This window comes from Zosterops lateralis, assembly GCF_965231275.1.
Source record: "Zosterops lateralis genome assembly, chromosome: 3".
NCBI lineage: Eukaryota > Metazoa > Chordata > Aves > Passeriformes > Zosteropidae > Zosterops > Zosterops lateralis.
The window spans coordinates 5,773,191-5,794,322 of NC_139764.1; the positions used below are offsets into that span (position 1 = coordinate 5,773,191).

General features: G+C 42.8%; 2 protein-coding genes across 4 annotated transcripts in view; one reads left to right on the forward strand and one right to left on the reverse strand.

Moving 5' to 3' along the window:
- The window catches only part of SLX4IP (SLX4 interacting protein), an 89,124-nt gene extending 82,164 nt beyond the window's left edge, over window positions 1–6,960 (forward strand). Inside the window, exons 10-12 of one of the 2 annotated variants that reach the window (XR_014589556.1) lie at window positions 354–492; window positions 2,519–2,675; window positions 5,323–6,960. The gene's annotated coding sequence lies outside the window, so the exon portion shown is untranslated. Of the gene's footprint in view, window positions 1–353; window positions 493–2,518; window positions 2,676–5,322 lie in introns of those variants that run through there. The other variant, XR_014589555.1, reaches the window with a different exon arrangement.
- Window positions 6,961–7,520: 560 nt separating this feature from the next.
- JAG1 (jagged canonical Notch ligand 1) overlaps window positions 7,521–21,132 on the reverse strand; it is a 36,007-nt gene continuing 22,395 nt past the window's right edge. For both annotated transcript variants that reach the window (XM_083857055.1, XM_083857054.1), the window contains exons 6-26: window positions 18,586–18,716; window positions 18,178–18,297; window positions 17,695–17,808; window positions 17,045–17,158; window positions 16,179–16,292; window positions 15,729–15,775; window positions 15,069–15,242; window positions 14,423–14,573; window positions 13,744–13,908; window positions 13,120–13,233; window positions 12,375–12,488; window positions 12,156–12,269; window positions 11,915–12,031; window positions 11,379–11,406; window positions 11,187–11,272; window positions 10,272–10,385; window positions 9,943–10,052; window positions 9,625–9,861; window positions 9,164–9,295; window positions 8,571–8,721; window positions 7,521–8,239 (exon numbers count right to left, since the gene is read on the reverse strand). In XM_083857055.1, coding sequence (XP_083713181.1) covers window positions 7,782–8,239; window positions 8,571–8,721; window positions 9,164–9,295; window positions 9,625–9,861; window positions 9,943–10,052; window positions 10,272–10,385; window positions 11,187–11,272; window positions 11,379–11,406; window positions 11,915–12,031; window positions 12,156–12,269; window positions 12,375–12,488; window positions 13,120–13,233; window positions 13,744–13,908; window positions 14,423–14,573; window positions 15,069–15,242; window positions 15,729–15,775; window positions 16,179–16,292; window positions 17,045–17,158; window positions 17,695–17,808; window positions 18,178–18,297; window positions 18,586–18,716 — 2,905 coding nt within the window. In that variant the 3' untranslated portion in view covers window positions 7,521–7,781. The remainder of the gene's footprint in view (window positions 8,240–8,570; window positions 8,722–9,163; window positions 9,296–9,624; window positions 9,862–9,942; window positions 10,053–10,271; window positions 10,386–11,186; window positions 11,273–11,378; window positions 11,407–11,914; window positions 12,032–12,155; window positions 12,270–12,374; window positions 12,489–13,119; window positions 13,234–13,743; window positions 13,909–14,422; window positions 14,574–15,068; window positions 15,243–15,728; window positions 15,776–16,178; window positions 16,293–17,044; window positions 17,159–17,694; window positions 17,809–18,177; window positions 18,298–18,585; window positions 18,717–21,132) is intronic.

Consider the following 21,132-nt stretch of genomic DNA (forward strand, 5'->3'; position numbering starts at 1 on the left):
ATGGTAGGATTGTTGGGGTGTCCTGTGCAGGGCCAGGAGCTTGGTTTGGATGATCCTTGTGAGTCCCTTCCAGCTCAGCATATTTGATTTTATGTTAAGTAATTTAGAAAAATCTCAGTGACATTTACTTAGGACTGTGGATCTCCTCATTGCGGTTAAGGAGATGATTCACATCCAGGAGCATTAGAGTTGGTGGTGTAACCCAGGCCCTGATGAGAGTTAGCAGCTCTGCAGCTCACAGCAAGACACTGTTGATTGTACAGCTTCCTCCTGCTGGAAATGATTTCTGCTCTTGCTGCAAATGAAGAAGATTCTGCATGTGTCTGGAGGACGTGTTCTCTTTTTTCTTTCAGCTGTTTGGGTGATGTTTCTCAGTGCTTTGCAGTCAGGTTGCAAATCCTTACCCAGCTCCAGGCTCTGGTAAAAAGTCTTTCCCAGTACCAGCAAAACCAAGGCTGCAAAGAACCTGGTTTGGAGGAAGAAGAGCCTGAGGTATGTTCACTGTTGTCTTTTTTATGCACTGGAGATATTGGGCCAGGGAGGGAGTAAAAAGCACTTTTTTGATGGACTTGAAAGAGGTACAGGGATATTTAATTAAGCATTTATCAGAAAAATGAGAGTAGCTAGAATAATTTGATAGTTTATATTAAAGCCTTAGCATAACTAATTCAAGTATCAGAAACCAGAGGGTAACCACATACAGTTTTTATCATCCATACTGTTATTATGTGTGTGTGTATATATATTAGCCTTATAATTACAAATTAGTTTTAATCTTATCTGAATAACATACCTGACTGCACCCTTTGAAATAAAGGTCATACATTTAGCAGGGGCTTAGGTAGTTTAAACCATTATCTGTGCAGCTAAGAACACTTGAATTTTCCTTTAGGATATTTTGTTATGTTCCTAAAAATGCTGTTTTCATCTCTTTGATGGGAACATCTCTCTTTCAAAGCAGTGGTTGTGCAACAGTGAGAGATGTAAGGTGATGAGGGTATGAGGGGCTGGAGAGTCAGAACAAAGACGGGTGGGCTTTCTCACAAGTCCACAGTGGTATCATTCATTTTCTCCTTACTGTCTTGATAAGTTCTAGGCTCTTTGGGGCTGTGTATTTTTGATCTTCATTACTATCAAAAGTTGTGTCTCGGATCCTCTCAGAAATGCAGCTATTTAGTAAAGGCTTTAAGTTCTGTCATTTCTGATTTTGCTGCTCAAAACTGTGCTTTCTTTTGTCTGTGCAGCAGGACTTCTATACCAGATTCTCTTTTTCAAACCTAGTGGTGCTTTGGAGGTGTTGGGACACCCAGGCTGTATCCATGTCTCTCTCCTCTCTCTACTTCAAGCCCAGGGTCATCTTCTCAGACTTTGCTTTTTCCTTTATCACCCATCCACCTGCACCCGGAGGACTGGCAGAGGTGTGGTCTGCCATGCTCTTGAACCACAAACCTGATGTCCTAAATCAGGTTTAGAGGGATAAAAGAGAACCGGAAACTGAGCTGGAGTAAAATTAGCAGTTTGCAAGTCTTGGCTTTCTATTACCAAATTGCTTCTAAGCAGCATTAACATACCTTTCTGTAAAAGTAATGAATATTGAGGCTCTTTTCTCTTCTGAGAATGCCATTGAAGTACAGAAACAATAGTTTGGTTCATTTTTTATCCTAAACCAGCCAGCTTTGGTGGTTTATTTTTTTTAATAAATCATCTAGTTCATTTGGTCTGTGCTATTTGCTGATAATGTAACAGTTGTTTCCTAGTGAAACACTTTCTAACGTGTGTAGATGATAATTTCCACCATTCTTTACATCAAAGCAGTTAAAAATATTTGTTTAGTGGAGTTTTATGGTTAAACACATATCAAAAGCTAGACCAGCCTTTTACATAATCATTTATAAAGAGGAAGCAGTTGGTGTGAACTCTCCCTTGCCCAGTGTTGGGCAAGGTTTAGGAAGGAAGGAAGGTTTTAAATATCCCAAGATCTTGTGGGTACTTAGCTTTGTGCTGGTTCTGGTGTTACTGCCAGGTAAGCACACAGACCTCCCTTCCTACAGAAGGTTTTGACCAAAGTGAGGTGTTAAGTAGCTTTTAAAGGCATTTCTTTGGTCAGAGTGAACTTCCATCCCTCTCACTGCTCACAACATGTTGATTGCATTGGATGATTTTTAATTGGCATTTTACATCATCATAATCTCATTGGCTTTTGACTGGAAAAATGGTTTCTTTCTAAAGAAAAAAAAATGGAGGAAATATTTTCTGTTTGCAGTTGGAATAAGAAAGATGTGAAGTATAGACTCTCCCAGATTGCATGCTATGAGTAGTTATCTCCTTGGCTTTATCAGTACCCAGGAAAAGGTTCTGTATTCCAACAGGCTGCAGCAAACAGAGGCAATAACCCTGAGCCTTTTTGCCAGCAGTGGGAAGTGTGGGTTGGCCTCAGAAATTAGCTTTAATAAAAGGCACTCCTCACTCCTTTGCTTTGTGCTCTTTTCTCCTTTAACAAACATTAACTCACTTCCAGTAACCCGGGTGAAGGAGAAGATGTGGGCTGAGGGAATGGCTGCACTCAGAGCCTTTCATCAGAGGGATATCAAAGCGCTTGGCAGCTCAGCCTGGAGGGAGCTGCAAGAGCTTATTCTGACAGCTGGAGGAGCACTGAGGGAAGCACTGCTTCCAAGGTAAAGCTAACTGGTTAAGGAGAAGAAAATTCTTTCATCAACTCACACATGTCCTTTTGTCCACCTGTTTCCCCAGATAATTAAAATGGAAGCTGGTAGTGCGTGACCTTGTCCTTTCCATGGTGGCAATAAGGTGACATTTTTAGGTTGGGGCTTTTTTGTTTGGTCTTGTCTTATGCTGAGAAATCCTAAAAGTTGTGGAAGTGATGGAGTGCCACAAGACATTTCAGCTTGTCACCTGGAATTTGTTCAGTAAATTAGGCACAACTGTCCTACCTTCTTTGCTATCCACCTAAATTATTCCAGAGCTGGGAATCTGTTCCTGTGAAAGCTGACAGTTCACCTTTTGTAAAGGAGAATTTCAGTGATTTGCTCCCATTCTGTCCAAGTTAAATCTTTTAGTACAGCAGTAGGAATTGGTACTCTAGATCCATAACTGCCTTCCTTGCTGGCATAATAATTATCTTTTTTATTTATGCATCGGATCTTTAAAGAAAAGTATCTTGAACTCTAATTCTAGAGCTGGGCATGCCCCTGTTTAATATTAATATGATCTCATAGTGCTAGAATGAAAGGAATAGAGATTTATTTCTCCACCCTATAGGGAAACTGGTTGAAACAATTTGCACATCACAGAAGGCGCTCGCTGGCAGATCTGGGCTGGGACTCCAGTCTGACTCTGTCTGATCCTGCATGGCTCTGCTGCTGCCCTGGTGCCAGAGAAGCAGCTGCTGATCCATCCAGAGCCTGCATTCCTCTCCTCCTCTCCTCCTTCTCCACCCCAGAATCTGGAGTTAATCCTTGCACAGCTTTTTTACTGAGTTTTCCCTCTATTGCGAGAAATCACTTATCTTTGCAAGCAAATTAACTCAGTGTGCACTGGCAAACAGTAACTGCGATGGCCATTGCTGTCAATGCTGAAAAAAGAGGAAGCCAAAAATTCTTAAATATACTCAAATATTCTTGCTTCTGTTAGAAGGGGAGGAGGAGGTTACGCAATCACTTCCATCTTCTGGGGAAGAAAAGGGTGAATTTGGTACTTCCCTTGTCAGAACTTCTCATCTTTGCAGGCACTCCTAAACACCATGAAGACTACCTTGACTCTGCAGATGGCAGGGCAGCACCCTGGACCTGGGATAGCTGGGAGGCAGGGCTGGATTCAGCTGGAGGGCTGGCAGATAAGGAGCAGAAGCTGGCAGTCTTCAAGGAGCAGCAAGGAGTATAACCTTGTACATTTTAGCTTGGCAGGGAGCTGATTAATAACATTAACTCTTGCTGTGCAGATGTCAGCTGCTGTGAGAACAGCAGGTGTGTCTGTGCAAGGGCAAATGGTTTCACCAGGAAGTGGCTGGAGATGCAGTTGCACGTTTGGGCCCCAGCCTGGTTCACGTTCCCCTGGCCTGGGGGCTTCAGGTCCCAGGGCTCCCAGCTGCCCTTGGCTCATGTCAGCAATGCAGAGGGAGCAATTTCCAAGGCTGGCATTCCCGGTGACATGAATATATTGGTGTGAAGGCTGATGTAACCTGCACCATCAGCACCTTTCCCAGGTACCTCTACATAAGATGGGCCCTTTCCATGAGGAGGTGCAGAGCTTTGATGTGGCCGCGTTCAGCTCTGGCTGAACCAAACCCAGATTCTGCAGGTTCAATTAGCTGTAGGTAGAGCAAAGCTCAGAGTGCTAAGGGGAGCTATTTTATTTTATTCATTTCATTTCATTTTGTTATTTAATTTAATTTTTTATTTCTCGTATGCTTAAATGGCAGCTCAGGAAGCACACATTTTTCAATTCTTAGATGAAGAAGGATCCAAAGAACAAACTTACACTAGCAGTGGGAAACTTCTGACTAAACAGAATGTATCTTCCCTGAGTAGTAAAAGTGTGAACTGACAAAGTAGGATTTCCACAAAAACAAATGTGCCTTGGTATTCTAAGGGGGAAGCCCCAAATGTCACGTTTCTATTTTATTTTCATGGCAATGGAAACCACTTCATAGACCAGACCCCAGCCTGGTGGTGGACCTGGGCTTTGGGGGACCGTTCTTGTGTTATAGTCACCAGTGTAAGTTTTGGAGTTACCACTGAGATAGGAGAATTAATTAAACATAGCATTACAGCAATTCTGTAGAATTTTCTGACTGCCCCCTGTACAAATGGCATGATTCTAATTTTCTAACACCATGAGATGGTGATGAAGTAAGGAAAATCCATGGGGAAAATCAGGGGGTGTGTGGAGGAGCTCTGCAGTAACAAAACCTCTGCATGGAGCACAGGAAAGACTGGAAGAAATGCACCCTGTGCTCAGGACTTTGACACGTTTTAAAACTTGAGCAACCCAGGTTTTGCTTTCACTTGAGTCTTCAGAGACCTAATCCTTGAATTTGTGACCCATGTGAACAGTAGACAGCAGGAAGACAGTTAATTCAACATTAAAAGTACGGGAAAGCAGTCAGGGAATAGCCCAGCTTTGCCCTTTGGAGGCAGGTGAAAGATTCTATTACCTTTAAATAGCTTTTTTGGATATGATGTGTTTGCTTTATTGCGGGTTTAGAAGTCAGGGAACAAAGGGAAAGAAATACTCATGGGATTTGTTTGATGAGGAATTATTGAAGTGGTCAGCTGAAGCTAATCTTGTTGACTTCCCCTTCAGGAGGCAGTAAACTAAACAGGCTCCAGAGTACTTGCCCCGTGTGGTGTGTGTGTGTGAAGAGTAAAAGCAGCACCCAGCCAAAGTAGAGTAGCCACGATGGAACTCTTCTAAAGTGAGTTTAAATAAAAAATAACACTAATTAGATTTTATCAATTTTTTTTTTTTGACAGCTGTAAAAAAAGTACAGAAGAAAGTATTTCTCACTCTCAGGTTTTGTTACGTTCAGTGTATTCATATCGCAGCAATCTGTATATAAAATATCTGTTTATTTACTACAAACAAATACAGATGGCAAAGGCCTGACCTTGCAGCAGGTTGGTTTAACTATTTTTCAATGAACTTGTTACACAGTTAATTGTTCCTTCAGCTTTGCAGCAGCCCCTTAGCAGAACAATTTTGCAGCTTCATCAGAACATGGTAAAACCAGAGTAGACCCTGAGCCATCCAGCCCCTTGCACACAGGTGGGAGGGGCAGCATTAGTTCAGCATTCAAAGCCGTCGTGTTGAATACTTTTAGAGTTTATTTTATGCTTTACAAAGCGCTTTTTGCCCATTAGAAATCAGCATCATCTATGGATCTCTTCCCACCCAGGTCAGCACTTTGGATCTTGCCTAGCTACTTAGATTTGGTTCCTATCTTGGGGCAGCTCATTGGCCCATGCAGGGTAAACTCGTTGCACAAGTGCAGCCACACCATCCTCTCTCTCAGAACACCGAGGGACATTGGCCAAGAGGCAGTGAGAACAAGGGACACGCTGCTTTCAAACCTCCTCGGTCCCATTGGGAGCCGAAGGGGAACGCATAATCATCTAACAAAAAACTGACTCCACCAAAGGCAGAGGCAGGTCCTGGAAACCTCCAGCAGCACCTGCCCCTGCTTTTGTACAACTGACTGGCCGGGAGCGCCTCCAAGCTCAATAATCTCCACGCTCTTTTATGTTTTCATACAAAAAATTTAATAAATATTACTTTTCAAGATTTATTGCCAGGAACAACACATCAAAGATGCATTTTCATATAATACTAATATCACAATACAAGGTATCTTCATGATCTCAATGGTTAACCACTGAGATGACTATGTTTATAAGCCTTTTGATCTTAAACATCGTAATAGCACTTTGATTTCCTCACTTGTTAAGGCGGGCAGTGTAATCTATGGCAAACCTACACAGTGATCTTACTGGACATTCTACTGTTCAAGTATTCAACAACTAGCTTATTAGAATACTCCCTAAATGCAGTAGATTACAAAAAAAGTCAAATCTACAAGTGGTTCAGTATTACATATTCATGGTGAGAAAAAAATAATTAGAATTTACAAAGTAAGATTGCTGTGCTTCCAACTTCACACGCTAATTTGATATTTTTAATTACATGCAACCACTCACATTTCATCTACATAAAGTAATAGCTCAGTTTTGTTCCCTTAAACTGCTTCTTAGCAGATTATCTGCCTGTCACTCGGTTTTCAAGTCTAAAGCAGCAAAAAAAATTTTCTAGTCTAATTCTCTAAACTGCCTCAGTCAGTACTTACAAATAGTCTTAAAGTGATACTATGGAAGGTGTTTCAAACGTTTGACATTGTACAAAAACCAGCATCAAGGCATGAAAGCCCATCCTATTAAAAATAAACTATTTTAGAACACCTTAGTTTTGGCATATAGGCAACGTGTAACAAGAAAATAAATTCAAAATAGAGAAGCCACGAGCTTACAATGCTATCAAAAACCTTCAACTCTAAACACGTACATATAAATAAAAAGGAATGATATTTTAAGGCTCTTGATTATTAAGTTAATAAATCAAATATACACAGTGATTAATAAAAAAAGAATTATTTACATATCTATACAAACTTCTATTTTTGACACATTTTCCTCTTTAAATTCTTCATTTACCAGCAACTGCTGACAAGTTCCCCCCACCCGCCCCCAACAAAAATACAATAAAAAAATAAATAATAAACTTATTTTTGATAGTTGCTGTGGTTCCAAGCTGCAAAGGCACTTTCAAATACAGAACTAGTTGTACGTCACCATAAAACCAATATACAAAAAACTCAAATTCAATAAATATAAATAAAATGTATTATTCTAAAGAAACTGTATAAATCTGGAACATCTGGCAGAAAAAAAAATTAACACTAAGGAAGAGTAATAAGGCTATGTAATACCTTATGGAACATTTCCGTGATGGATCAGCTGCAGCTGAATTTGCAGGAGGGCACTTTTGACTAGTTTTGCATAGATGTGAAATGCAGCACTTGGTATTCCAGCCAACCACAGCAACTATCATTGCCAGTGTAAGCCAGCTTGTCCAAACTTAAATTAACACAGGGATTCTAAGTAAATAATAGCCTTAGACTCAAATATTACACAACAGTTTAAGAACTACAAGCTCTTGAGTGCCTTTATAACGATACTCAAAGGCCCTGCATGGCAGCACCCCACCGTCTGCTATACAATGTACTCCATCCGATTTAGGCTTTGTGCACTTTCCAAGTCTCTGTTGTCCTGTTTATTTGTCCAGTTTGGGTGTTTTGTAGGGGTGCTGTTGGGGGGCTTTTCATCTCTGTCTACCAAAGTGTAGGCTGGCTGCTTGGCAAATCGGGCCTTCTGCTGGTGCTTGTCCATGTCGTCCTCCTCCACCTCAGAGTTGTGTGTCCTTATTTTGGCGATTTTAGAGTTTTTGTTTTCGTAGTCTTTAATGGGGACAGTATTTGCTCCGTGTTTCTCAATGGGGTTTTTGATCTGGTTCAGCTGCTCCCTTACGTTGTTGGTGGTGTTGTCGTCAGAGGCCGTGTGGGTGTGGCTGCTCTGCTTTCGGCGCTTTCGGATGCACCAGTAAAACACGGTGACCAGGCAACAGATCCAGGCTACTGTCAGGACCGAGCTCAGCAAGGGCACCAGGAAATCTGGAAGAGATAGGACAGAGTTAGTCCTGCTGGGATGTCTCAGAGAAAACAAATCTCAGTTCTTATGCCTTGTTACTTCCCTTATTTCTCCACAAGGAGCAGGGAGGTGAAGCAGCCCTTTTGCCAAATTAGGCCACTGGTTTAAGCAAACTTTTGGAAAGTATTTTTAGGGTTTTTAGAAATAAAAAGACCTCAGGTGCAAAGCCTCCCCAGTGTTCCTGATGAACAGGGACTTGCTAGAAGTCTCCAAAGTGAGGAAGGCCTCTGCCCCTCAGAAGGGGTGCTGCAGTCAGGGCGAGGTTCAGGAGCTGGGGTCCAAGGAGCAGCTCACCTGTTTTGTTCTTGGCTGGCCGCCGCTGCACCCTCACTTCGGCCACAGCAGCGATGAGGGTGTTGTTCCCATCGCGCTTACTGACGAGGTCGATGATCTTATCTGTGATGTCTTTGATCGGGTTTTCATCTTCCCCAATGTCTTCTGCAGACTGCAGGAGGAGGCACACAATTAACATCAAGCACCACATCAGATGCATGGGGGAACCTGCTATTTATAAACCTTCACAGGCAGTGAACGCTCTTGCTACTTTTAATATATAACAAAACAGAAACAAAGCAAAATGGCCTGCTATGGGCAGAAACTCAGAATTCTTGTCCTCCTCCTTAAAAAGACCAAAAAGCCCCCAAAAGCAAGAGTGGAACAGAGAAATGTTTTACTCTCCCTATTACAGCTACCCCCAGATGGCAGCTTTCAGGTACGCACATGTAACCAGAATTCCTCTCCTGTTCTTAAAGGGACTCAGGATGGAAACTAAACCACAAGAAGTGCTGACAAAGCCAGGAATTAAGATTCTTATGAAATCCACATGTTGCACACATATCCAAACAATTAACTACTAAGACATTTAAAAATATTCCAGGAATACTTACAATAGCAACATGGATTTCATTATTTGCCAAGTGGGAAGGCTCACAGGTAATATAGATGGAATATTCAACAGAAACATTCTTCAGAATATTCAGATTCCTCAATTCACTACAAACATGCTCTGTGGTAAGGCCCTGGAGGATACAAAAAGGATGTTGGCTTTTTTAAATACATATGCACACAAATACACAGATATAAGATTTGTTTGCAATTTTTTTTTTTGCCCTGAAGTAAGAGTTCTCAAGGGAAAAGGAGGTGGAATTCCCTCCAACCTAGCTTTTAAGTTCTCTAGTGACAAAAGCATTTAGGCTGCAAGGCTATAGTAATCCTTCTCTGCTTTTTTGTTTTCTCTGATAATGGGGAAGTGTCAGCTTTTGCTGCACTCTTCCCTATGGAAAACATCATTCCATGCTCTGGGAACGAGTCCAAGTGTGCCACAGCCCAGCAAGCTACTGTTACTTACCGGGGCCATCATTTCTTTGTTGAAGGTGAAGGTGATGTTGGCACAGTTGTCCTGGTAGTAGGAATCTGAGTTGCATTTGGTCCTCACAGGCTGCTGGTTGGAGGGCCAGCATTCCCCCACAGCAGCACACGGGTGGGTGAAGCAGTGGTCATCCCGCACAGGGACACAGGTGTGGCCAGCAGGGCACTCGCTGGGGCCTTTGCCATGCAGGACACAAGGCCCAGGGCCACACCAAACCTAGGAGAGGATGAATACTGGTGAGAATCCACTGGTTGGAGGACAGAAAATGGTGTAACCCAAACCACAGCACAGCTGTACCTTAGAACAGGTGACTTTTCCATTCAGACACTGACAGGTATTGCAGTCGTCATCCCACTTAGTCCCATCTGGCATTACTCGAACACTGGTAATGCAAGGCCTTCCTGTAACTGAAGAGAGATTGAACAGAATTATAATCTAAAAATAGGAAACAAATGCCTTTTCTAAGTTCATCTAAATTTCCCACTAAGTTGCTTCTTCAATAAAGATATACTTGCTTTAAAAAACAACAGATACTACTCCCCAAAACCAACCCCATACAACCACAAACCCATCGACATGCAAGTACACAGATCATGCTACAAGATCAGCTCTGGCATCTGGAATACCTTCTTGGCATCCTGGACCACTGCGACCCAGGGGGCAAATGCAACGGTACCCGTTAATTTCATCTATGCATGTGGCTCCAAAGGCACAGGGCGAGGACTGGCATTCGTTGATATCTATGATGGGAAGGAGAGGAAACAAAATAGTTACTTCATAGTATCCTTTTGTTTTGTCAGGAAAAAAGCAAACACAGGATAGTATTGCCTACTGGAGCAGCTTTATGTTCATTTTCTAGTGTCTACTGGGACATAGATTCCTGCTTGCAGCACCAGTATAACCTCAGAAAAGGCTTTTGACGTTTCTGCTGTGTGGCACTAACAAAGATCAAAACCTGACCCCTGTGGCTACTTGAGCTTTCCAGGGCAAGGGCACATTCCTTCCTACACAGACACACTTCCTCTCCACTAGTGCTCCAGTTTTGTCTCCCACTAGATTCTTCAACTGATGTCAATGTTAAACCCTTCCCAGCTCTATTGCTGCTGTGAGACTTCTGTTCCATGGCTGTTATTAAAAGAAAGTGTCCTCCTACCTGTAATTATTATTAAATGACAGGGAAGCACATCCATCACTTCAGGGTTTGGAGGTGGATTATTAATTGACAAGGTTTTTGGCTGGCACACTTTCATCTGAAGCAGAAGCCTGGGCCACACAAACGCAAGGGAAGACTATCCCAAAGGGCATTTTGCCCACTCAGCTGAAGCACGAGATTTCAGGTCCAGCTGAATGACTTTAAATTCCTTTCATTTTCATTGTGATTCCTGCCTTCTCTAAATCTGCTATGGATCCAGGTAAGGACAGAGATGACACAAGACACTTATCACTCATCTGATCTACCACTCAGCTCAATTAAGATGATTGTCTTGCAACAAGACTGAAGAGAGACAAGAAGGGAGGCAGAGAGCCACCAGAACACTCACTGATCCTGCAGTCAGGCCCAGCGAAGCCTGGAGCACACTCACAGCGGTACCAGTTCTCTCCATCCACACAAGTGCCACTGTTGTAACTGTGGAGAAGAGGCATTATCACAGACATGAAAAACTGCTACAGATAGAAGCAACACAGAATTCAAAAACAACAAAAAAAGCAAGGGATAAACACAACAAACTTACCAAGGATGAGGGCTGCAGTCGTTTGTGTCTGCAAAGCAAAGACAAACAGCATTAAACATGCAGACTTTGGCTAATGCAGCTCTACTGGCAGTAAAGAATGATCAAACTTTCCCTAATGCCCAAGTTATACTTAGCTCAACTTTTACAAAAATATGCTGAAATTCTCTACTAAATTGATTCCAGGCTTGTACCACAAAATTTGTTAACTACATTGTGGAACACATGTACACACAGGAAGAGATCCTTGTAAAGAATCTAATGGTGGGGCGAAAAAGTGGAAGCAGAGCTGCTTGTAGAAAAAGAATGTAGGAGAAAACAAGACAACATCTGTCTCCACTTAGCTCATTTGCAACTTTCTCATGCCCAGGTCAAGGCTCTATCACATAAAGTCATTAAAAACAAAGATTCAGGTGATGCTAAAGCCTACATCAAACAAGCCTTCCCTTCTGGTTTCAATCTTGACTCCGAGGGCGACAGGATGAGCTCGTGTTCTCATCATGCAACACTGGGGAAGAGTTCAAGCAGAGCTGACTTACTCTGGGTACACATGGGTCCTTCCCAGCCCTCCTTGCAGACACAAGTGAAGGAGTCCCCGCTGACCACACAGGTACCACCGTTGTGACAGGGGTTTGGCAGGCAGCTGCTGTTCCTCGCTGTAACAGAAACAACATTTGCCGCTCAGTTGTTAGAAAGCTGTCAAGTCTGAGCCAAGATGAACAGCTGAGGTCAGAGCTGCAGTGCTGCATCTGCTTCCTGGCGATTGTGCAGGGTATTTACCTATGTTACAAGTGGCTCCTTCCCATCCCACAGGACACATGCACTTGAAAGTGTCCCCTTCGTCATAGCACGTCCCCCCGTTGTTGCACGTCGCCTCGTCGCACTGGCTGTCACCTGTGGAAAGCCCAAACTGTCTTTAATGCTGGTGCTCTCTCAGGCCAACAAGCTCAAGCAGCCTATCAGAGCACATCTGTTATGTTTTGGAAAAGCTGAACTTACGGGAGTGGCAAGTTTTTCCTTTCCACCCATTTTTACATTCACAGAAGAAGTCGTTGACCAAGTCTCGGCATGTTCCTCCATTGTGGCAAGGGTTTTTACTGCAGTCATTAATATCTGGATATGTTAAGGAGAGAAAACAGGCTCAGTGGTGTTTACAGAACTGACAAACACAATGCTTGAAAGGAGCATAACCCATCCCTAATTTTGGCCTGTGTTTCAATGGTGGATTAAATGCTTAAGTCAGTATTATAAAGCTTTAAGCACTGTCACATAGATGAAGACTGTTTCATCACTTTCCTCCAGCTTGTTTTCATTTTTGTTTGTAATCTTGTTTCAGTAAAAAGCAGTGAAAAGGCCTGTTACATAAACTACCCTGTTAGTCAGGTGAAGGGAGCAGAGCACTCAACTCTTCTTCTGTTCCTGAGACTGACAAAATGCAAGTATGATATGCAGACAAGCCATGAAGTGGCATCTACTAATGCAAAGGGTTTCTTCCCAGAAGTTATCCAAAGAATAGAGCAGGAAACTCAGTCAGAGAGCCAGGTTCTAATCCCAGTCCAACTCTGTAACTTGGGTTTAGTTCCAATACAAAAGATTGGGACATGGTGGGAGGACCTGGTGCTCCATGGCCTTTGAAGCAGAGTTTATTGACTCTGGTCACTGTCATCTTAAAGACAGTACCAGCCATTCCTTCCCAATGTTTTCCCAAGAGATCCTTCTGTGTGCTGAAGGATGGATAACTTACTCGTTTCACAATATGTTCCTTCCCATCCATCGCTACAAATACATTTGTAGGAGTTGATGCCATCGATGCAAGTGCCACCATTTTTACAGGGGTTGCTTTCACAGTCATTGATATCTGCAACAGTTGGGAAGAAAGAAGAGTATTAAAAACAGAAGGGAAAAAAAAGTCAAACTAGAAGTACAGCTACTAGGAGTCATTATCTTATTGCAGACTGTTTGGTGCTACTTCCGTTTCTAATAATACCCTTTGGAAAGGAAGGGTTATAAGATAAAAAATGAGTAAAAACTAGACAAGGTGATGAACCTGTCACTATTAAAAACAAGAAAAAAATTCAGGAGTCCTTAAGATCCACATTAAATCCCACTATTAACTTCCTTAGACCTTGTATACATAAGGTTTTTAAAAACATACAATTCAAGGCCAGAGGGTTCATTGCTATGAACTTTCCCCAAGGCCTAGCAAATTCCACTCTGCCTCACCCAAGAGGGATGTGAAAACTTACAGCAGTTCCAAGGTTCACTGAGTTACAGTGAAGAAAACTTAAAGGGGTCTGGGAGGGAAGGATGGAATCTTTTTCCAGGAAGACTGGGGGACAGTAAAATAGATTCTCTTTTTTGCTCTTACTCTCATGACAGTAGGTGCCAGTGAATCCTTTGTTGCATTCACAGGTGAATTTTCCACCTGCTTGGCTCTTGCACTTCCCGTGAGGACCACAAACATTGGAAGAGATGTAGCGAACCCCTTCAGGTGTGCTGTTGGAAGCCACTGCCACGGTGCAGCTGTCAATTACTGCAGAAAAGCAGAGACCAGCATGAGAATTACCCACGCAACCTGATTCCTTAAGAGCAACATTTGCACTTCCAGCCAAGGATGTTTAGAAGACACTTGTGCCATTGAATCATTTAGGTTGGAAAAGACATTTAAGATCATCGAGTGAAACCATAAACATATGACTGCAAATATGTTTGCTGCTTTAAAATAACATTGGACTCTGCCAACTGTGCATAAAATAATCACAGCATCTTATCTGATGATTGCTAGAACACATCCATGGCCTGGAATAAATACATCAGTCTATTTGCTACCTGTCCTTTCCATTCACATTGACATAATGATGGCTTTCAATAGGTGATACCTACAAATATCACTCATCTTTTCACACGGAGAGAGGCCTAAGGCAGAGGGCGAAATTCAGCCTTTTTATACCTAGAGCTACTCCAGTGACTCCCCTGTTGGAGCTGCAATAGGGGAGGGGCAGGAACCATTGCCAGACATTGCCATTTACCCACAAGGCAACACAAACCTTCACAAGGAGTCGTGCGGCAGTGATCCTTCAGGTGGGAGCAGTTCTTCCCTTCGTAATCCTCAGGGCAGTTACAGAAATAGTCCATGGCAAGATTAAAGCACTGGGCGCCGTTCTGGCATGGATTTGGCTCGCAATAATCTATGTCCAGCTGTAAGTAGTGCACAGACAGGGAAGGGAAATAGGAAGCGGGGGAAGGGAGTGAGGGAAAGCTGAGTGAAAGAGGTTTATCATGGCTTTCCCCTCACCACGACAGGCCAACATTGTGGAATCTGACCTTTTTATCTGCTGCCTCAAAGAATCATTCATAGCACACAGAGTTTAGTCCCACTCACCACTACTTCAGCAGACAACTCTCAATAATAAACTGCCAAAGTTAACAGTTAGAGCTTCACAAAGCCTGACATACAAACACTGCAGGCTGCTTAACAAAGAGAATCCTCTGCAGCCTGTTGGTTGGGGGTTTGTTGGTTTCTTCCCCCCACCCCCCCATATATTAATCAAGCACTTTCTTGGCAGACTGACAGCGATATCAAGTACAACTTCATACTATGCTTCACTGGATGCAAGGCATTCCGTGCTCAGATCCGGAGCGTCGGAACAAATGGCACTGGCTGAGGGCCTGCCTTTCACCCAGACTTCTTACCTGACAGAGGTTTCCTGAGAAACCAGCGGGACACAGACATTGGAATCCATTGATTTCATCCTGGCAATGACCTCCATTCATGCAAGGGTTACTTGCACATTCATTGATGTCTTTCTCACAGTGATCTCCTGCATAGCCAGGTGAACAGATACACCGATAACCATTAACCAAGTCCTGGGAAAGACCAAAAACAAGAAAAGTTTAGGGTTAAGGTTTTTCATCCCTCAATATATTTTAATTAAGAAAAAAAATAATAAAAAAAAATCATCTTAGTATGTCGAAACAAGGCAAAAAATATTTAAAGGGGAAAAAACCCACACAGACCCAGTCCCAGCTTACATTTTTAATTTCCAGGCATGACACATTAATCCATAGGTTGAAGGGAAGTGCCTACATTTCCAGTAGGTAGTTTGCACAACCACCAGCCCATTCATTGGTGATGCTGGCAGTGAAAATGAGTAATTTATTGAAGTTATTTTTTTTGCCCTTACTGTTCTACAGACATATCTCAACATCATGTTGAGCATGATATAGGCCCTCCCCCCAACTTAAAGAAATGACCACTTGTACCAGCTAACTGCTATTTTCCAAACTATTTGTGCTTAGACTCAAATGTTTTAGTTACTATTGGGAAACCAAAGTAAAACAAGAAGGGCTTACCCGACAGGATCCTCCATTCTGACATTGTCCACGACAGTCGTTAATATCTGCAATAAAATTAGCACGGTTAGAAGGCAAAAATATATTTACACTAGATAGAGAGTTCAGGTCTCTCTAAAACTGCAACTAGATAAACCTTTTGTCAAGTTTCCTGCATGCCTTCCTTGAGATAAGGTTATTATAATGGGTGGGAAACCTTTCACGATTCTTCTAGGAGAGGCAGTAAAACTTCACATCATTGTTTTAGTCCCTTTATCAGAATATAACTATGGTACAGGGTAATGACTTTGATAAAATTGTATATTTTCATTCCGCACTAACTACTCCCTTTCTAAAAACATCAACTGCTGGGGCTCTGCCCAGTGTTTAAATTGAGTTTAGAACTCAGTGGCATACGCACATATACCCAAAGAACTGGCCTTCAATAAACCCAAGGGTATGGACACTCACTTATATCACAGTTGTGGCCAGACCAGCCAGTAATGCAGTCACAGTAGTAGCTGCCAATCAGGTTCCTGCAGGAGTTGGCATTGACACAGGGCTTGCCCTCACATTCATTCGCATCTGGAAAACCAAGGGGAACATTCAGGGGGGAAGGGAGAAGCCCACGCCCCAGCAATAAGCAGCAGTTCCTCCAGAGCTAAGAGGAACTTGCAGTGTGCAGCAGGGATTAGCGTGACTTGAACGAACAAAAGTCAATCATCAGCAGCCTCTGAAGGCTCTTTCAGTTTCTCTGCAATTAGAACATACAGGCTACGCTAATTATTTCACAATTACCCAGCCACTCATTAAGAGCAACTCGCCCTCACACACGCATCTCAGCTGAGCATTCTGAAGGAGGAATGCTGCAGCCTGGCCATCGGGATGAGTGTGCTGTGTAAAGAATGCAGCCAGCTCATTCTCCGTGAGATCATCCCCATTTCAGAACCCAGCTGTGAACTCCTGGGTCTGGAGGAATTGATATGGTTGAAGAGATACAGCAACTTTCTCACAGGGTAAAGGGAGAAACACATGTGAGGGCGGGACTGGGAGGCACAACACACACCCTCCCCACTTCAGGGCAGTCTTGGTTTGAAGGATGGCTCTGGTTAACTATTTCCTTCAAGTGCCAGCATGCAGAAACAAGGTGATGGAAGCCACACTACTCTTGGACACTGTCCTAGACCTCAGTCTTGCAGACTGAATGTCTTCAATGTGCCAAAATACATCCACAGGCTTCAGAAACATGACCATGAATAATGCAGGACCATGATCCCTTTTGCATTTATCTTTCCCAGCTCTGGAACAACACTGGATGAAGAGAAGGCAGTTCTTACCTAGCTGGCATGTTTTGCCAGTCCACTGAGGTGGGCAAATACACTTAAATCCATCAACTAGATCTTGGCAAGTTCCTCCATGACCACAGGGATTTGGAGAACAATCATCAATATCTGTAATGCAGAATGAGGAGAGGCTTAGCTCCACTACCTGATTGGCAATGGCAGTAGCTGACAAGTCTGAAAATGGTTCTGCTACTCGGGTTTTCCCTGAGAAACAGAAGAACAACAGGACTTCTGCTTGGAATTTCTAGGTTATCTTTGATTTCAGCAAAATCCTCCTTTAAAGAAAGGAGTAATATGAAAAGGAGGTTCAAAAAGGAAAGGTTTACCCCTGTGGCCTTTTTGCAAGTGCAAGGCCTATTTGGCAAGTCCCTCAAAACATAATTTTTAACATCATGCCAGAACACTAAAAAAATTCAGCATTCTGCTTCTTCCAAGATGATTTTGGCTATTTTTTTCCCCTGGTAGTTGACAGAAACCTTGGTACAAGCAAAGGGAGAGTGCACAGGGGTATAAATGGCTGCCAGGAAGCAATGCTCAGGCTGGGAAAGGTTAAGTAGTCTGCCCTGTAATTTTATGAGGGATTAGACAGACTGATCAAAAGCAGGAAACTGGCACATTTTTAATAAACACTGAAAAAGACTCACTGTCAGTGCAGGTTGGTCCAGCCCAGCCAGGAGCACACACACATTCAAATCCTGTGGATGTCTCGAGGCAGCTTCCCCCGTTGTGACAAGGGTCGGAGAGGCAGGCGTGCTCCGCTGCACAGGGACAGAAGGACATCATGGCAGAGGCTACAGCAAGGCCACCACAAGCCACCCCTGCTCCCTCCACATGTTTCTGCTCTTTACTGCATCATTACTCTTGATGCACTGTGCTCCTGCAAGAACCAGGAATTTCCTGCCTTGCAGAAAGGCTCCTTTTCCATGCTAACCTCACCAGCACACTGGCACCTGCTGGAGCCAAAGCCAGACAGGGTGGCTTGGACTGACGTCCTCAGTGAGCAGAAGGCTGATGTTCAGACACCCCAAATGTTCATGATAAAGCATGAATAGGAAAGGCTAGATCTTAGTACCCAGCCCTGACTAGGTACACTACAAACTGAGTTTTCAGCTGCATCCAACACTTACCAATTTCACAGTTCTGTCCTGAGTAGCCCTCAGGGCAGGAGCACTGGTATTTGTCAGGGCCAGTGTTGCTGCAGGTACCACCATTCAAGCAGGGCGGGTGGGTTCCACAGTAGTTCAGATCTGCAAGAGGGAGGAGCATTAAAGCCAGGCTGGAAAGTTACAACATCACCAAGTGCTTTGTTCTGTTATCCCAGAGCCTTTACAGAGCACATCCCCAACACGGGAGTGGGACAGGACAGGGACAAGCTAAGGACAGATGCTAACCATGCCAGAAGAGCAGCAGGGACAAGGCCAAGCAGCTGAGGGCCACCACGCTCCCAGCACGTTTCAGGAGCTCACTGAGCCCTGTGTGCAAAGCCTGCCAGTGCTGACATTCAAGTGTGACACGGCCCTCTGGCATTAGCATACCTTTGTCACAGAGCTGACCACCCCAGTTGGTTTCACAGAGGCACTGCCATGGTTCAATGCAAGTGCCATGGACACATCCCGGGTGTGGAATGCACTTATCACAGTACTGGCCTTGCCATCCATACTGACACCTTCAGTTAAAGAGAGAAAAAAAAAAAAAAAAAAAAAAAAGGAAAAAAAATCAGAACAGGGAAACAAACCCAAATCCATCATAACTGCTGTGTGTAGATAGGAGTGTGCAACTCCAAAGCTTGAAGAAAGGCTGGGCAAGTGGGGGAGAAGGGCAGGATGAGGGGAGGGGAGAAGCTATTCAAGGATTGTTTGATGGTTTCTTGTAAACAAACATTTTGGTAGTTTTGCCAAGGTCTCTGTAGCCAGCCTCCTGACAAAAGAATAACTGTTCTGAGAAAACCAGCATGAGGCCATTCAGCACAATAATACTCTTTTGGAGCCTCATATAAATGTGGCAGAGAGGGTGGGTGTGCACTATAAATCAATCTCTGGACTTTGACAGGGTGCTTTATAAATTGAGGGGAGGGGAAGAAAAAGTCAGTGGAAACAATAGTTTTCCAGAGATCCTGATGAATACAAGGTTCCAGGCATTTCAGCCATGCTGCGTTTGCAGGAAGACAAACAAAACCATAACCACCAACTCTGAGCCCTTGGCACGACAGTAGCAAAACATGAGGAGTTCCCTGCTCTATCAGAAGCCACCCTTATTCTGAATAGAGACACACACAGAGCCAGTAAGGACTGGGCCACAGTCAGGGATGGAAGAAAGCAGCAGGGCAAGATTTTACACGTGTTCCAAGATCAGCTGTTGGTGTGTTTCTGAGTTTGATTTATGCTAATAACCTCTTTTCAGGGAATAACTAAATCATATGCAATTCTGAGAAATACTGTTGTCTGAAGAATTTACTACTGTTTGAATTCTTTATTGTCACCATCAATGAGCTACCTGAATTCTCTACTTAAAAGGAAGATGTTCTTTTAAAGTGAAGCCCCCTTAAGAGAAAGCTTATTTTGGCTTTCATTTAGTGCTCCCTAGCAAGACAGACCAAGGATCCTTCAAATTAAAGTGGATCTATAGATAGAAACAAGCAAAACAAGTTGAAAATGAAAAGCAAGGGCTTTTTGAGGTACTGTATTTCATTAACAGGTCCTAAGAGTAATTGATCAGCAGCAATTATGCACTAAGCTGTCACTAAATTATGAAAACAAACTTCAGCTCTACAGAAGTCAGCTAAGCTTTCTATTTGTAAAACCCCCCACCATTCTTCTGTTGGCAATTTCTTCTCATGGGAAAAAGCCAGAAGGATCTATCCAATGGATAATCACACAGAGCCAGTGGTAAGTCCGACTTCCCTTCTAAAAATCTCAGGTGACAAACTGCATTCTAATTAACTTTTTTCTTTAACAGCTATCACAATAGCAGCCTTTTCAAAGTCAATGGGAAATTCTTATTAGTTTGTCTGTTAAAAAAAGCCAGTCAGTGCAAAGAACATGAAAAAAACCCAGATAAGGCAAAACAACCTCCCTCAAGTAGCTCTTGGAAAATCTTTCTGTATAGGGCATGCAATAAGAATACACAAAGATCAAAATTTAGGACCAGACTTTCTTAATTTGTATTGCATTCAAAGCAACTTGCCTGAGAGCTTGCACACAAGCAAAACTAAGGGACCTCACCTGCAAAAGCAGATATCTAAACTGAGGATTTCACTCCCATCAAATCAAAGTGGTGCTGGCTTTTGTTTTCTTTAGAACAAGTGTAAAGAAATCAAAATAGTTTAAAAAACCCCACACCACACAGGAAAAAAAAAAAAAATCATGAGCTTTAGAGCCAAAGGTACTACTTCAAACATCAGCTTCAAAACATAACAAACAAAATTGGATAAGGCTATGGGCATTTAGGGGAAAAAAAAAAGTGGGATATCAATTCCAGAAAAAGACTGACAGTAATAACTCATGGTTAATAATATGTACACAGCAGTTTCTCACGAGAAATATAAAGTTAGCTTTTCTTGTGTAATGATTCATGAGTAAAAATGGTTTAGTTGGCTGGCCTGCATTAAAGAAAGTGACTGGCAGTGAAAGGGAAAAGGATATTTTAAGAACATTTGCAAGTTGTCTGTTGTACCAGAACACAGAGCAGTTTCTGCTCGGATGTTATTTTTAAACCCTGTTGCATTTGTAGCATACAGGCTATATGACTCATCAAAACTTAAAAGAAAATAAAATCTTGTTTCTGTGTTCACTTTAAAGATAGTGGTCTAACTTGGCAAGCAGAAGTTATCTGAAAGCACCAGAAGGACAGCATTGTTTCAAGACTATGCAAATCAAGTGTGGGAAAGTTGCACCTTAAGTAAATAAGAGCACTAGTGCATGTCTGGGCAGTGAGTGGGAGGCAACAGACTTAGAAAGAGAAAGAGAAGAAAAAAAAAAAAAACTGGAAACAAAGCCTGTTGTTCTGACTAGGAGACAGCAACCCCTACAAGGCATGTTTATTCTGATGACAGCAGCACAAATCACTGGTAGCCCTGACTGATA